Below are 16,696 nucleotides of genomic sequence, written 5' to 3'. Positions count from 1 at the left end.
TTACAGTTTATTCACATTCATTCCTGTAAATTCCATCCATTTTCTTTACCGCTTGTCTTCATTGGGGAGTCAGCTGATTTGTGACAGGCGGGGTACTCCCTCGGCTGGTCCCCAGCCAATCACAGGGCACATATAGACAACCATTCACATACTCATTTTAACACATATGGGTAATTTTGTTTCTTTAGAACAAGGGTGAGCAAACTGCGGCCCGCGGGCCACATCAGGCCCGTCAAGCGTCTTACTCTGGCCCACCGGGCGTTTCCAAATTCCTTTTCGTAAACCTTTAACGTTGAAGCTGTATCCAGCAACATGACATGTTGTGCTATGGTGGCACACTTGAGTCGTCCAGGAAATAGTCAGATACTGGATTACCCAGCATGCCCTGCAGCACTTGTCAATAACAGTTGAAGTTACGTGTTATGTTTACGGCGTAGCTGTTGTTTATCACCCACGTAGTGGTAGCAGTTGATTTATGTGATGCGTTGACTTGCTGTGGATGTGTTTTTGTTCCGTTGCAGCGTGAGTAAGTAAGTTCTCTTTGATGGACGGCCCCTCGGCCACATTTTCTAACCCAATGTGGCGCGTGAGTCAAAAAGTTTGCCCACCCCTGCTTTAGAGGCTACCATACTGCCATGAAATGCCATATTTTGTTAATTTCCATGCAAATTACCATAATTCTTTGCAACACAGCACATAATACATAACAAATATGCAAACATAAGAGTACACATTTTTTTATTAACAGTAAAAATGCAGCAGTCAGATAATGCAGCAGTGTGCGTTAACAAAGGTATTATTATTAAAATAAATTCCACCTGGCATTCCTCCTCCTGTGTTTTAAAGGTATAATATTGTTCAGTGTTAAGAGTAGAAAGGCGCATATCTACATTGCACAAGTGAGCAGGGCATGCAAGGCAGCGGTCATGCTAGAAACAGCATAAAGGTAGGCGACGTTTAATTGAAAAACATTGACAGTACGTGGAGGTTAAAAACTGTTAAAAGGTTTCCTTCTGATTCAACACTGGAAAAAGAGTGTACATTTTCAGCAGGGATTTTGTTTATTAGGTTTAGGCAGTTTATAGATTGTAGCTAATTCCATAAGGGTACCCCTGACACAATACTACTGACTATTTTACTTGAAAACAGACCAGCCGTGTTTACCAGTATACTGCCTCAGGGCTTCACAAGGGAATATATTGTGATATTTACGAGTTGATATGAACATCGTGATGCTGTTGTGAAGAGATTGCCATCTGCAGTTTGCAATGTGACCACTAGATAGTGCTGGATATCCGCTGTGGTTCAGTCCCATCGTTGACTAACGCCTATTTCCTGAAGATGGCTGTAAAAATGTTGATACTGACCCTATTATACGTCTGTTTTTGAGAGAACAGGCACAAATACTATTTACGTTATGGTTCCACCGCCATATTAGTGAGAAAGGCATCACAATGTATTTTGTCTGCAAATGATCCCAGATGAATAGCTTTGGAGGTTTCATAAAGGCATCTACATTACACAAATGATGTAATAGTAGTCGTTCGAAATGACTACAAGCTTTTAGGCCAGGCGAAATGAATTGTCTGCTTGTCGCTCCATGCCCGCATGTCAAACACATGAGGGGACAGGCATTCACGCACTGTCACGTCCCAGAGATTGAACCACAGTGACAAGAGTCAATTTCTGTCAAAAATTAATTATGCTGATTTGGCCAACAGTGGACACACCCCTAAGCCTCCCCTAATTGACACTTTAGCATTCATTCAGTGAGTTGCAAAATTGGTTTGGAAAATTCCATATTCTATCCAATCAATTCATCTTATTGTTTCAGGGACAGCAATGTTTGTCTGAGAGAACTCTTAGAAACAGACCCTTTTATGCCAGAAAATAATGTAGCAGCTTAGTTGATAATGAATGCTTTAGGCTGCTTAAAATGTACTAAAGTGATGATTTGACATTTTAGAGCTCCATTATGCACTGGTTTGATTATGTTCATTATAAAAAAAACAACTTGTGTAGGCCCTGATACTTCGAATTTTAAAGGGTACGTTTAGCGGCGATGCAGTTAGATGAGTAAATTACGTGTACTGTCTTAAATGTCAGTAAATATTTAGTAGCATTGATAACTTGAACTACTGTTAAGTTATTTGAGAGTACACTTCATGGCTACATAAAGATGTTGCAATGGTTCCTTTCTTTGCATAAGCATGCAAATGTCTTCCTGCTTGTGCGTGCAAAGCCATATAATATTACCATCAACTAGCAACAGCACTTCCCTTAGAAACTGTGTACAAATGCTGAGAAAAACACCAAAAAAGGAATTCAGGACTAGAATCAAGGAATATCATAGCAATCCCAGAATACCATGCAAATATGAGCCCGAGTGGCTGATGACATCAGAGCAATCTTATTGGATTCTTCGTAAGTGCTACGAGGCGATTCCATGACATTTCATATCATTTTGTGTCTCTCCATGATCTCACGTTTAGCCTCGAAGTCCAATCCTACAGAACTAGGGATGCTCCGATCGATCAGCCAATAATCAATCCAATAATAACCAATAACCAATAATCGGACGATTTCCATAAAAAAACTCACATGATCGACATACACCAATAAAGGCCTTTCAAAGGCGATCACGAAAAACGATTGGCGCGAGTCGGCAAATCCTACATGCCTGCTGTGTCACGTAAGGTTGCCAGCAAAATGACGCATCTCGTCTTGTGCTTGACACAGGCTACGCCAATCGATGCCAGCTTGTTTGATCACTCCCTTACCAAATCTATCTCAGTTCGACTATTCTTGCATCTTTGTTACACGCTTTGCCTAGCTGTCACTGGATGTACTTTGCATCGGTGGCAGCTAGTTGGCTAGCTAGCAGCTTGCTAGAGTTATCCGCCTAGTTTCTGGTCTTCGTAGTTCGAGTGTGACTTTTTACCACAGTGATATTTTGTTTTCAAAACAAGCAAGCAAAGCAGTTAGTTCGGAGCTCGGTTTGATCCCACAGGGAAGCCACAAGTGGATATCACATTCATGGGGTACGCACTAACTTCATTATAGTCATTATACTAATTAGTTCTTGTCCTCAAAACACTATTTGTGTGTGGTTGTTTAATAGCCATAAACACATGGTGTGTCCAGCCTTATGATGTTGATACTATCACAGGGGTCTCCTATCTCGCCAGCTGATTTTGAGTAGCTCACGAAGGCTCAAAGAATATTTGCTTTGACTATTAATAGTTTTTTATCATAACTGCTGAATTCAGACTTAATGCTTTTTATATAATGACAAATGAACACAAAATAGCATAAAGACGATGGCCACACTCTTTGAGTGGAGATCTCCTTGGTAAATAAAGTAGTGTACAATTTAAATGTTGCCAGTCATAAATAAAACACAAATAGTTGACAGCTCGAATAATGATGAAAGTTGGGAGACCCGTGCAACCTGGACACAAATAAAACCCTGATCGGAGCATCCCTGTTCAGAACCGCTAAGTCTGTCCCGAACAGCATGAGTAGCATCAGAAAGAAGCATTGAGGTTTCTTCCTGAGTTTCTCTGTTCTAGAAACTAAGAGCTACTCTAGTTAACTACAAAAGGCCAATCGTAAAATGCTACAAAGATCCGGGAAGCTGGTTTTCCCAACAGGGTACTTGGACGTTCAGTCACAGGGGACCGTGGAGGATCTCTCTGCTGCCGCTGCTCTCAGACGACGGACTGTTTGTTTCTATTGTGTCCTCCCACACAGTCCTTTTGATTTGTGCCTGTTTCTGTTCAAGAAGATGGATTTTCTGCTGGAAAGTGTCTCCACCTGGCTCCAGTCTGTTAGTGTCACTCTGGTGCTTTGCTTTGCCATGCTGTCCATCGTCATTGGGATTGCTCCTCATTGGTGCTGGTTCGCTATCCAGCTGGCTGGCTTTGACCGGCAACATAATGTTCATCTGGTTATTGTTACACACTGGGATCTTGTTGGCCTGAAGGGAGCGGGTGTAACTGGAAAACCAGTCCCTCTCAAAGGCAGCCCGGAGATGGTCTACCAATGTAGAGTTCTTTTCTTCCACGCCCTCGGGTTGACTGATGACAAGGCCTGCTCCTGCGTTGTAGGTGAACTCATTCCCCACCCAGTCCAAATTACCTGTCAGGACATGGACACAGACGAGTCATTTTTGGCTAAGCAGCGGTGAAGATGAAGCCAAATACGACATACCCAAATAAACTGCTCTATCCGTCACCATGAACCTGTTGTGGTTTATCCCTTGGAGACTTCCATCTCTCTGTACCCTGGGGTTGAAGAACTTCTGCATGCGCACACACAAACCGCATACAGGCTACTGTAAATAGCTGCACTGATCATCTTTATGCTGTAACTCAGTCAGCCTTGGGGTTGGACTCACAGCTTCCAGGGAGCAGTTGGTCTGCTCCATGCACAGACTCTTCAGAGACCACACAAAGCTGAACGTCAGTGGATGAGTGTTTTCCCAGCAACTTATCAGCAGACGAACTCTGACTCTTCTCAGGATCAGAGCCTCCCGAATAAAGCTGTCAATGCGAGACCAGTACCTTGACATGGAAGTACACATAAAGCAGCCAGGATTTAAATACAAATAAAACACTACTAAGGTATCAGATGGCTAACCTGTAAGCGCTGGTGTTGAGGAGAGGCAGGTAATCTGTGATGGAGATGTATATGAAGTGACGGGCGTCTTTAATGACCCGGGAAATGGCTTCCAGGTCACTGCTCCGATCTTTGGGGATGAAGGCATCTGGGGAGGTCTGTCAACAGAAGAAACACAGCAGCTTTAATATTTTAAGTAAAATGGCAATATGGATTCTTGGTCCGCAGTGTTCTTACCTCCACTTCTTTCTTAGCTCTTTCTTTCACTTTTTTATATGACAGCACACTCATCTCAACCATGCCAACTTATCTCATGTCGTCTTAATTCATCTCATCACAGCGCAAACCAACCCAACCTAATTCACCTCGCCACATCCTCTCAAAACTCTCACTCATATCACCTCATCCTCTCATTTGACGCACCATAAACCAACTCGTTTCCATTGAATCCCACAAAACTCATCTAAGCGTAACCCATCTCATCTCGGGGCAACGCACACCAACCCAACTCATCACAGTCAACCCAACAAAACTCATAACATCTCATCCCAACAAAACATCCTGTGGAAGCTCATCTCGTATCACCACATCACATTTGCTGTGTCATATCTCATTCTAAAGCAACACAAACCAAATTATCTCATCTCAACAAGTCTCATTTTACCTCAACCAATCCCACAAAACCCATCTCATCTCATGTTATCTCATCCCATTCCAACACATCTCATCTTCACTCAACAAAACTCACCTCACCTTGTCCTATAGAAACTCATCTCATATCACCGCATCTCATTTGTTGTGTCATGCTGTTTCTCATTCTAAAGCAGGGGTGTCCAAACTTTCTCCAGCTAAGGCCACATAGGCCCATCCATCTAGTATGCCGCTTATCCTCACTAGGGTCGCGGGGGTATGCTGGAGCCTATCCCAGCTGATGTCGGGCGAGAGGCAGAGTACACCCTGGCTGTTTTTTATTTTCTTTTCATTTTCCAAATATTTCAACTTTCTTCTTAAATAATCCTGTGATATTTTGACTTTATTCCCGTAATATTCAAACTTTTTCCCCACCCTAATTTTCCAAACATTACAACTCGTTTCCTTCTCATAATATTACCTAACATTTTTTTTCTATATTTCAACTCTACGCTACTAAAATTACGATAATTTCCTTCATAATATCATTTAAATTTTTTTATTTTTTAAATTTTTTTTTCCTTCATAATATCAAAGGTTTATTCTCGTAAAATTGCAACTTTTTTTCTTGTTCGAATGACTGTTTTTTGTCTTAATATTTTGACTTTATCCTTGTAAAATTACAGCTTTTTTTCATTTCTGCTGCTGCAGTTTGTTTGTTTTTTTAATTTTCTAACTATTTAAACTTTCCTCTTGTAAATTTTCTTCTCGTAATCATGGCTTTATTCCCAAAATATTTGTACTTTATTTCCTTAATATAACTTTTTCCCCCAACCCAATTTTCCAAATATTGACAACTTTATTTAGTTTTGCTTTTTCTCATATTTTTCTAATATTACAACAAGATCTATTTCAACTTTGTGTTGTTAAAATGACATTATTAAAAATATTACGTTATTTTTTACTTTTTTCATCATTACATGACAACTTTTTTCTCTTAATATTCTGACAGTTTCACTGCTGCTGTTGTTGTTTTCTTCAAAGTCTCCTTGTTAAAGTCAGTTTTTAGAATGTCCCGCGGGCCAATAAAAAAACAGCCGCGTGCCGCAAATGGCCCCGGGTCGCACTTTGGCCACCCCTGATGTAAAGCAATGCAAACCAACTCATCTCGTCTCAACAAGTCTCCTCTTACCTCAATCTATCCCACAAAACCCATCTCATATCATGCCACATCATCTTATCTCATCTCATTCCAACACATCTCACCTGCACTCAACAAAACTCATCTCATCTCACCTCACCTCACCTCATTCCGTTCTATGGAAACTCATGTTTTCTGATTCTAATGCCGTACAAACCCAGCTAATGAAACAAATCCTTGTCTCACTTTACCTCACCCCATCTGAACAAAACTCATGTAACCTCATCACATCTCATCCTCACTCATCTCAAGTCAACTAATCTCATCTGACTGCATCTCATCGCGCTCATCTCAGGCAGCCAGACAGACACCATGAGGTTATTGTTCGGTATGATAAACATGTTACATGACATTGTGACTCACAGAGACGTAAGCCTGAGCCTTGGTGTTGTTGAAGTTGAGCTCCAGAGGTGAGTCCTTGTTGAAGAGGGCAAAGAGGCGCTTGGACCAGAAGGAGGGAATGAATTCTTTGGACTGCAGCCCCCAGTAGATGTTGAACACCCTGTGGAGGTCTAACGCCAGACAGCTGCAATTGTACACCAGCACGCCCAGCTCCTTCCTCTGGTGAGCGCACACACAATCACAGCATTGATTTTCACTAAGGCTTATTTGATTAGAAAGACAGGAAAAGACAACAGTGAGCTCTGCTTTATCATGAATATTCAAGTCATCACTGTCTCCATCTTTAACATGATGACTGTTCATCACCCCCTTCACACAAACACACCATTTTTCAGTATGTGGCCTTCGCTGGAAAAAGTTTGGACACCCCTGAGCTACGGTATGTGTATGCATCAAAGATTAGGTGATCGTACTTGGTATCCACTACAGTATATGTGTGTGTGCATGTTACATACAATGGCCAGGGATCTCCAATCCATGCTGCCACTGCCGATGTAGAAGTGTCTCCTGTCGACCACCCAGAAGGATGAGTGGAGGTGACCCTTGGTCAGCACTGTGGTGTTCACAAAGTGAACCTCTGCGCCTGCAACAAGCATGAAGAGGGTGGGTATGTGACTTTCTCATAAGAAGACAACACAACGCTTAACTAGAATGGCAGTCAGTAGACCGTATACCTCTACTAAGTGTAATTGTGCTTCTTTAACCATGCCCCACCTGATTTGGTGAGGAGCTTCAGTTCCGTCGAGTCTGCGATTTCGCTGGAGATCTTCAGCTGGACTTTCTTGGTCTTTAGTGCCAGCAGCTTGGACAGTAGAAGTCTACCCTGTTAAGGGGCGACACACACACACACACACACACACAAATTGCACTTGACTCCCACATCCAGATGCACGTACAGTATCTAAACATGATATCATTGCTTGTGTGTCTGCATGCCCATTTTATAGGGCTGCAACAGGTACATTTCCAGGAACTGTCATGGAGACTTTCCATGTGATACTCCTCAGGGATGCGCAGTACAGGGTAGACATTCAACTTGAAAAACCTGGTTGTTTTCACCAAAATTATGCTGCAAGATGTTTATTTTCAACTACGGTTAAGTCCGCTATTACAGACCAAACTGTTTGTGACCATTAATCCCAGTAAATTCACATGAATTCCAATGGGAAGTGTCCAATTTCACAGCCCTACCAGTTCGTTAATGTGAAGTGAAACCTCATCAGTCAGTGAAGTGGTAGCGGATGCTCGGGCAAACCACACAAACATACAGAGCACACACACACACACACACACACACACACACACACACACACACACACACACACACACACACACACACACACACACACACCTCCATGCAGCTGAAAGGCCATTAGCTCCTCTGGTCCTAAAGGGAGGGGTGCATTACTGTACCTCCTAATGAACAGCCTCCAGCTGTTATCAGTCATGATATAGTGTACATGTACGTGTGTGCGTGTGCCTGTCCAAGCCTTTCAAGCCTAGTCAATAACAGTTACTGTATTCGTAGAGTAGTTCATTTAATGCAACCTAAACAGCAACAACACAAGTAGCTCTCCCACTGTGGCTGATTTCCACTTTTATGACTTTTATGTCCAACATGCAACCTCCTCTCAGGGGACATTACTGTAGTTGGCAATTGTACAAAATGCAAAGCACAACACAATGATGAGTGGACTGTTTTTATGCAACAAGCCCAGCCAGAAGACGTTCCTCAAATAAGCTAAAAAGCACGATATATTTTGCCCAAATAATGCTATTTTTGCCATTTACTGAAGATTTTTTTGCTTAACTCTGGTACAGATGAGTTCTATCTCCATTATTATTAAACATTTGATTGAAATGCAAATAAATAGACGATCTGGCAAAAAAGCATTATAGCAATAATAGCAATAACCACAAGACATAGTGGAAATAAAATGAATCTGTACCACAATCAAACATAACAGCTTCAATAAATGACCGGTCATATTTTGTGTAGCATTTTAGCATAGTTCACCATCATTTCGGTGCAAAAAGAAGGTACACAAGGAACTATATGTATACTAAAACACAAAAACAATAAAGCATGAGAAACAAATTCCCAAAGAACAAACTAAAAACAAACAGTAAAACCCCACGTAAAAGTAGCGTTTCCTTTGGATTCTTGATTCTTATTCAGTGTTGAACCTTATTGCCAAGTGTCATCTGTCATTCCCAAGATGTAAGTTGAATTTGGAAAAAAATATAAATATCACCCAAATTTGTCAGCTTTTCAGCAATTCGTACAGATCTTACTAAACTCTCAAGATTAAAGCTAATGTCCCACAAATCCTGATACTTTTTTACTGTTTGTTTTTTCCTACCTGTCTGGCAGCTGGCTGGAAGCTGGACTCGTATTCGGAGGAGTTGAGGAGCCACAGCGGCGACACGATCTCCACAACGCGGATGGCTTGATCCAGTAAGTTGAAGAACCCTGCCGAGAGCGGGAGGTGGGACGCGGTGTTGTTTGGGAAGGAGACGTCCTCTGGGATGTTCTCCACTAGAACAACTCTGAGTAATGCATGACAAAAGTGGCAAATGAATGGGAGCTGATGAACAAACTAATGCAAAGGCCAAACAAGTAGCAAAGAAACAAGGTTATATGTCTCCTGCCTTCACTAGAGACAATGACCTAAATTGGCTTTCCCAGCAACGTCATTTTAATGAGATAATCGGTGTACGTGGACACTATTACACCAGGCATGGTTATTACACGTTGTTGTGTGTGTGCAGAGGCTAATTGCAGGCGGTTGTGCACACCTCAGCAGTCTTAATGTGATTACACGCTGTCAGTAAGCACTGACGCATATTGTCTTGTTTTTTTTGGGGGGGTCTTCAAGTGAGCCATTACATGGTGCTTTTTAACTTTAAATGCCATTAAGTCCAGTTCTAATTCTACCCCAATAGGTCACCTGAGCATGCTTACTGCAAACTCGGAGTCTTCACTGAAGGTGAGGACATACACAGTAAATTGTGCCACTCTGCTTTGTGCTGTGGTTTATGTCTTTGCTGTTTTTTGTTCTTCTTCCCGCCCGGGCAAGCGTGAATTTCAGTGAGATATGCAGATTGTTATGGCGGCCCAACAGGAGGAACAAAATGATGATACAGTACAGTACACACTAATTGAGCTCACGCAGCGAAACTCGTAATAAAAGCATGCTGTAAAAGCCACAACACGATAATGATATAACATGTTTTTTCAGTCAATGCAAAATAGACGAGAGAACGGCTGTGGCTGTGGTATTAACGTGTTCATGCTCAGCACCATTACAGCCCTCTATTCCACTCCAGTCTTGTAGGTCCGTAAAGTTGTGGAATTGCTGTTTGTGACATGCATTTTCTCACAAGCAAATTTGTACCGTCGTTTGCAGCCTCCTGTCTGTTTGAAAACAGACACGCATGCACATGGCAATATATGGAGGCCGGCAAAATTCATTCATTCGTTTTCTATGCTGCTTAACCCTCACTAGAATGGCGGGCCTGGCATTGTCGAGTCTGTACTGTAATGCAGCTGGGGCAGAAAGAGGAAAGGAGAGTTGATTTGAGACAAGGAGCAGGGGCCTCATGTATAAAACTGTGCGTGGATTGCATCCCAAAACATTGCATACTCGCAGAACCACAAGAAAATATTCAGATTTACGGTGTAAGACCATGCGGCGCACGCTTGTACACAGCCTTCTCCTTATAAAGCTCACCTGCAGTGAATTGTGCGCACAAGGTTTCCACCCTGGTGCCATCCCACTACTCCTTCCACAGCCATTGACAAATGGTCAGTGCGAAATAGCTCAGGAAATGTATGGTTGTAGACCACCACAATGTAAACCACCGGGCATCCTTCATATACTGTACGAACATGAAATGGGTAGTACATTGATATGTGCCCCAGTGTGTTAGCAGCCAACCCAGCTCATTGAAGGGCACTTTGTCCTCAGTGTGATCATTTCCTGGCATCACTTTGCCAGTTCACACATTTGAAATTGCTGGCAGAAGCAAAGCTCAGTTAGATTTTGGGAAGCGGCCAAAGGTTATAGACGCCATACGAGCCTGAAAATGACCACATGCGGAATTCACCAGGCGGTAGTAGAGACTTTCACCCCTCCAAAGGTTGTTTTTTATTTTTATTTTTTAAATGCGATCTCTGCACTATTAAAGGGGGACTTCCCTGCTTTTCAGGGGCTTTTAAAGTGATATTGGATCCCAGTGGGCCACTCACTTACACACTAGTAAGTTTCTTTAATAAAATGCTCCATAAATTTCTTGGTTGTGTGTTCGTCTTTTGGCTGAAACGCTCAATTCAGCGGCCTCCTCCCCTGATCACGCCGAGTCCCTGATATCCCTAGTCAAAACATATTTAAATACAAGTAATATGTAGTAGTCTGTTCACTAGATGGCGTAATGACACAAAACATTGAGACATTACCTTACATTACCTTAACACTGCATGAAGTCAGCCATGGCATATCCCACATGATAGAGTGAAGAAAGTGATCCTCCCATTGCGTGTGGAAGTGGTATGTTTTTGGCTTAAGTTTAGAAGAAATAAATTCGAGACTAACTGGTTAGCTTGCTAGCTAGTGTCCATCTCGAGGCCCTGCAGCAAATGTTGTGCAATGTGATGTAAACAATGAATAATAGGAGCGTAAAGGTCACTATAGGGGTGTTTTTTTCTTGTCTACAGGGCTCTAATCATGTTAAAAACTGTATTTAGAATTTCATAAACAGGTGTTCTAACTACACAAATAATCCATTTATTAACATTGAATCCTGTATTGCAGACATAAATTCATCACGGTCGAGTCTGGAACCAATTAACCACTTTAAACGAGGGAAGACTGTCTTACAATTGTGACATCTGTCTCATTGTGCTGTGTGACAAAACTGCACATTTTGGAGTGGCCTTTTATTGTCGTAATGTGGGAGTTAAGTGCTGTGTGCACAGACATAACGGTGAAGATGTTCGCAAGGTGCTAAAAGAGAGGCGTGACCAGGCTTTTCGCACGGCAGCTGGAGATCAATTGCAACCTGTTTTACAAGGCGACCGACACTGGGTTATTACAACGTGCACTTCACCGTGTTGTGGGCCCTGAAGGGAACGCTTGTTGTACTGCACAGGAGGTGAACAGGACAAAGTCGTGAGAGGAACACAAGGCAAGAAAAAGTCGCGCATACTAATTATAAACTCTGCTTTTATGCCATTATACTACAATACATAAGCAGAAAAAAACTATTGTTTTACAAACAACAACACATAATTACAAAAATTCCTAATAATACAAGAATTTGTCAGAATCCCATTAAATAAAAAATGCTTCAAAACATGTTTTTTGTCATATTACATGATGTATTCATACCACATAGAGCCTATATGCGATCCGCTTCACGTATACGGAGCTTCAGTGTAGTGGTTCAAGCACGGCAACATATTGTATATACTGGAGGTGCTAAAGGCAAAAACAGCCTGCATTTCCTATGATGGATTACAAGTGCCTTTAGGCATTTAAGTGCAAATAAGCATCGGTGAGGCTGGCTCATTAAAAACGTGTCAGCCTCACACTAATCTATCACCTTGCTGTCTGTTTTGGAATCGTTAGCAGCGTTGCACCTTGCAATCGTCTCAAAGTTATGGCAAAGAAACTATCATGTACTCTGTGGGATTAGTTTGGAATAAATAAATCACAAAATCCAAATAAATTTGGATTTTGAAGCAATGTTTCTCATAACAAAGACCTGAAATAAAAATAATCCGCTCCAGTGGCAAACTAGCGCCATCATAAAGTCTTTATTAACTGTACATTAACTCATACACTTAATATTGAGACGTAAAATCAATGAGACACCCTTATTGTCTCAACTTGCATGGCAAATGGTGACGTACAGACGTAAGGCTAATTTCACTTTGTAACGTTCCTTTCAAAGCGTAAAAAGAAGTTAACCGCTGTATGAAAGGTAAAAACAATAAAACCGTCTTGCATGGCTTTGCAACGTTGGCGGAACAAAAGAAAGAGAAAGTGAAGGAGATCATCTTTTGATGCTTGCAGAACTGAGCTCCTGTGAAGTATGTTGACATGACTTCCGAGGCATACTTTTTGTAGTTCCAGTATATTCTGACAACGTCTAGTTGTTCAGCTTCAGGTGTCGCTGACCATCCCATCCCCAAACTTCACTGTCTGCATTACTTTTCTGGTTCTACAGCAGTTTGGAGCGGTCCAACTCAGCTCTATTGAGAAAAAACAAGGATGCCAGGCTGACTACTGAGTGCTTGTTAATGGGCAGATTTGAGGAATGAGAGAGGAGATGAAGAGGGACGTAAAGAAGGAGATAAAGGATGTAATTGACAGCTGGGTTGCTGATGTCATGATAGGAGTCTTAATAGAGAGAAGACAGGACTGCTGTATCAGCCAAACCGTTGCTGATGAGACACTTTCATCACCACCTACGGACCTCATCATCTGCCATGATGCTGGCCATGGGCAGAGGGCTGTTTATGGTTCTGGCTCAAGGAACATGACACAAGACCGTACCACGTTTAATTGTCAGGAGTCGGATGGCGGAAAACAGCAAAAAGAGACAATTATTTCCTGCTAGGTGACAGGTTTTTTATATCCGTTTGTTATGGAGACTGATAAAAAATGCTCGGCTTAGATGGCGAGTTTAATTTTGGAGCAAGCATGCAGAGTTTCATGGAATCCCTTGTACAGTTTTTGCGTGGCCGTGCGAATAAACCACTAACGACCTCGGCCATGACCAATTGTGCTTGGTAGAGATATCGTCATCAGTGCCCATTGAAGCGCAGACATCAGCCAAGGTTGTGCAAAGTGTGTGCAAAAGCGATTTGCATTCCTTCCTGGTTGATGTAAACTGGCTAGATTGTACCATTTTTGTTTATTCTGGGTTGGAGAGAACGGTTCCCTTGTAACAGAAATAGTAAAAAGAAGCAGTTCATATGAAGGCTACGTAGCTCCTTCAGGAGACTGCCTTACTGCTCATGGAGTAGCGACACGACAGCATATTTCGTTTGTTGACACCAGCAGAGCCGTGTTATTTTCCAAAGATTTGGGCACTTTTTTTTTTCATCCTGAGTTCAGCGAAAGAACAAGAGAAAGCAGCATATCATGCATTCTCACAAGTAAAGAAGCCTATCAAGCTTAAGGACAAGTCAAAGCACAGCAACCCAAAACAAGTTCTCGCCAAGGCTTTCTGTGCCCTTGGCTTTGGTGATAAAAGTGTCAGAGTAAATATCTGTCCACCTCCCACCTGCAGTCCCTGCTGCAGTTGTCCTCCGTGATTCCATCCTCGTCCTCGCCCCAAATGTCCACGGCCGAGAAGATCAAAGCCACCAGCACGGCGAAGCAGCACACCAGGGCAAAGACCATGATGCACTTCTGCTGAGACTGCAAGATGAGAGGGGAAAAAAAGAAAAGAAAAAACATTGATTTTACACGGCGCATTATCAACAGCGCAGTCAAAAAAGAAAAAAAGGCCAAAGTGCCTCAACCTTGACTTCTATTAGCTGCTGTGTGTGTCATGTGATTTAACGTGCAGCTCAACAACACACTGATGGAACACAAACACATGATGTACTGTACGTCTGACCTCACAGGCTGTGCACGTAAATAACACCAGGCGCAATGATGAAAGGACGTTAACCTTTCTGCTGTTTTTTAAGAAAAATTTCCAACCGTTTCAGCTTTCTTCTTGTAATCATGACTGTATTGCCAGAATATTTTGACTTTATTCTTGTAACATAAACTTTTTCCACGACCTAATTTTCCAAAAATTAAAACTGTGTTTGTTTTTCATAATATTGGGACTTTAAAAAAAACATCTTTTGTGAATATTTCAACTTTATGCTACGAAAATGACACTATTTTTCCTAATATTGTGATGTTATTCTTGTAAAATTATGACTTTTTCTTGTTAGATTACAGCTTTTTTTTTCTTAATATTCGGACTTTATTCTTATAAAATGACTGCTGATTTTTCCTTTTTTTTTTTTCCTCCTCTTGAATTTTTGGGATTTTTAGGATGTGCTGCGGGCCATAGGCTGCAAATGCCCCCCGGGCCGCACTTTGGGCACCCCTGGTTTACAGTATTGTAGAGCAGCTGCTTTACGTAGCTAATGTTAGCATAGCATAGGTTTGATCCCCTAGTAGCCTGGCATACTTCCGGTTTGTTCCTTAAACTTGCAGCATTTCTCACATGCAGTTGTTTTGGGGTTCGTGTGTGTTTTGGACATTTGCAGCACTTTCCCGTTAGATTTGTTTTATGGTGCTTGTGTGTTTTTGGTTTTGGATCATTTTTGTGTTCGTAGCGTTTGGACGTTGCTGCGTGTTTGCCATTGTAGTTTTGTACAAAAAGTAATGCACCCTTGTACAAAATATATGTGTGGGCCCTAGCTTTGAGGCCAGGTTGTAGCTTGGATCAGGTTTCATTCAGTCCATTATGACAATTTATGAAAATAATAACCGTAACCTCTTAAGTTCACCTGCTTCGTTACGTTTGCAAAATAAAGGCGATAGCCTTTTTGTCGTAGCATTGTCCGCTGCAGGTCAGCCATTTTTGCGGTCTCCTGATAAACTTTATTACTTTATTTATTATCATTGTGGCTGTCCCATTTGTCAAGGTATCATATTTTTCAGGAGCAAGTAAGTACAAATAACTCATATTAAAGCATTTCAGTACCAGAAATGTGGCTCTATCTTGTTGTAATTATGTTATATTGTGTTGTGCATAACGTGCTAATTTTCTGTTGTAGCTAGTTTCAGTTTCGTTCACTGAGCCAGAAAACTTTAATAATTTCAAAGTAGTGGAACAGTGGAGCGAGATTGTCTTTCACCCCCGCAAGAACTGCTTAATCATGCTGTAAAACAAGAACACCAAAGCAAAACTCATTACGCGAGAACACGGCAGCTCATTAACGGCTAGCGCATATTGCTCACATCTCACGCGCGCCATCAGCCTCTCTTAGCCGCTCTTTAGACACAGCCGCTTGCTATTGTAGTGCACTGATTTGTGGCCCGTGTGGGAATTAAATTAATCTTACCACCAGTAAATCGAGTCATGCCTGATGGGCCCAAGACGGAGCTGGAGGGGATATTTGGTTTCAGCCTCTCATGCTCACACACACTGCGAGCCATCTGGACTGATGTCCGACATGGGAAAACGGTTTTATGTTCCCCCCGCCAGCTCTGCGGGGTGGAATGTCATCCTTGTTTGCTGCTGTGCGTGCGCCGTGGAATTCTGCTTGTCACTTGAATGTCACTGGTTTACAAGTGCACACCTGGCTGGCGTCTGTGGAGGTCAAATGTGTCTGGCAGTGGAACCGCAGCATTGTTGTTGTAGTGTGCAGTGTGTTTCTAATATTTTGGTTATCTGCCTCACGGCAGTGCCGGAATATTAGAAACACCACCCCCATGTTACATTTATTGTTGTTTTATTAGTTATTGTCGAATAGCTGAACAGTAGCTTCTTTTGAAAAGGCCGATTTTTTTAATACAACTGTTGTATTGATCCTGTTAAGTGTAGCTATAATGTTGTGTGCACAGTGTGTAAAGTGTTACCTGACACTGGGCTTGGGCATGAGGATCAATAGACCTTCTTTTACTAGCAGCCATGTTCTCAGTAGGAATAGGTAATATTTGTAGCAACAACCCTCATTTGAATGCATTTAATTCATGCTTGCAAGGCTCAGGAATTAGAATTAGACAATGTAAGATGGACACACAGATGATGTCTCTGTTGACATTTGCTTTGGAAAAATGTTTTTTTCCGGTCCCATAAAGGCGTCTCTTCCATGTTGGGTCA

The 16,696-nt window shown here is 41.9% G+C and overlaps 1 protein-coding gene and 1 long non-coding RNA gene across 4 annotated transcripts in view; one reads left to right on the top strand and one right to left on the bottom strand.

Moving 5' to 3' along the window:
- LOC129193789 (uncharacterized) overlaps positions 1-16,696 on the top strand; it is a 40,675-nt gene that overhangs the window by 1,994 nt on the left and 21,985 nt on the right. Inside the window, exons 3-7 of one of the 3 annotated variants that reach the window (XR_008573612.1) lie at positions 6,817-7,015; positions 7,189-7,232; positions 7,318-7,456; positions 9,228-9,311; positions 9,800-9,843. This is a non-coding gene — a long non-coding RNA (uncharacterized LOC129193789). Of the gene's footprint in view, positions 1-6,816; positions 7,016-7,188; positions 7,461-9,227; positions 9,312-9,799; positions 9,844-16,696 lie in introns of all 3 variants that reach the window. The other 2 variants (XR_008573611.1, XR_008573613.1) reach the window with 2 other exon arrangements.
- LOC129193786 (inactive phospholipase D5-like) overlaps positions 355-16,696 on the bottom strand; it is a 30,363-nt gene continuing 14,021 nt past the window's right edge. Inside the window, exons 2-10 of the mRNA XM_054798429.1 lie at positions 14,147-14,283; positions 9,217-9,403; positions 7,568-7,676; positions 7,309-7,436; positions 6,815-7,012; positions 4,642-4,778; positions 4,400-4,565; positions 4,213-4,303; positions 355-4,140 (exon numbers count right to left, since the gene is read on the bottom strand). Coding sequence (XP_054654404.1) covers positions 3,671-4,140; positions 4,213-4,303; positions 4,400-4,565; positions 4,642-4,778; positions 6,815-7,012; positions 7,309-7,436; positions 7,568-7,676; positions 9,217-9,403; positions 14,147-14,283 — 1,623 coding nt within the window. The 3' untranslated portion in view covers positions 355-3,670. The remainder of the gene's footprint in view (positions 4,141-4,212; positions 4,304-4,399; positions 4,566-4,641; positions 4,779-6,814; positions 7,013-7,308; positions 7,437-7,567; positions 7,677-9,216; positions 9,404-14,146; positions 14,284-16,696) is intronic.

Source organism: Dunckerocampus dactyliophorus, chromosome 14, assembly GCF_027744805.1.
Source record: "Dunckerocampus dactyliophorus isolate RoL2022-P2 chromosome 14, RoL_Ddac_1.1, whole genome shotgun sequence".
NCBI lineage: Eukaryota > Metazoa > Chordata > Actinopteri > Syngnathiformes > Syngnathidae > Dunckerocampus > Dunckerocampus dactyliophorus.
The sequence above is the reverse complement of the archived record's forward strand: the minus strand, read 5'-3'. Positions and strand labels throughout refer to the sequence as shown.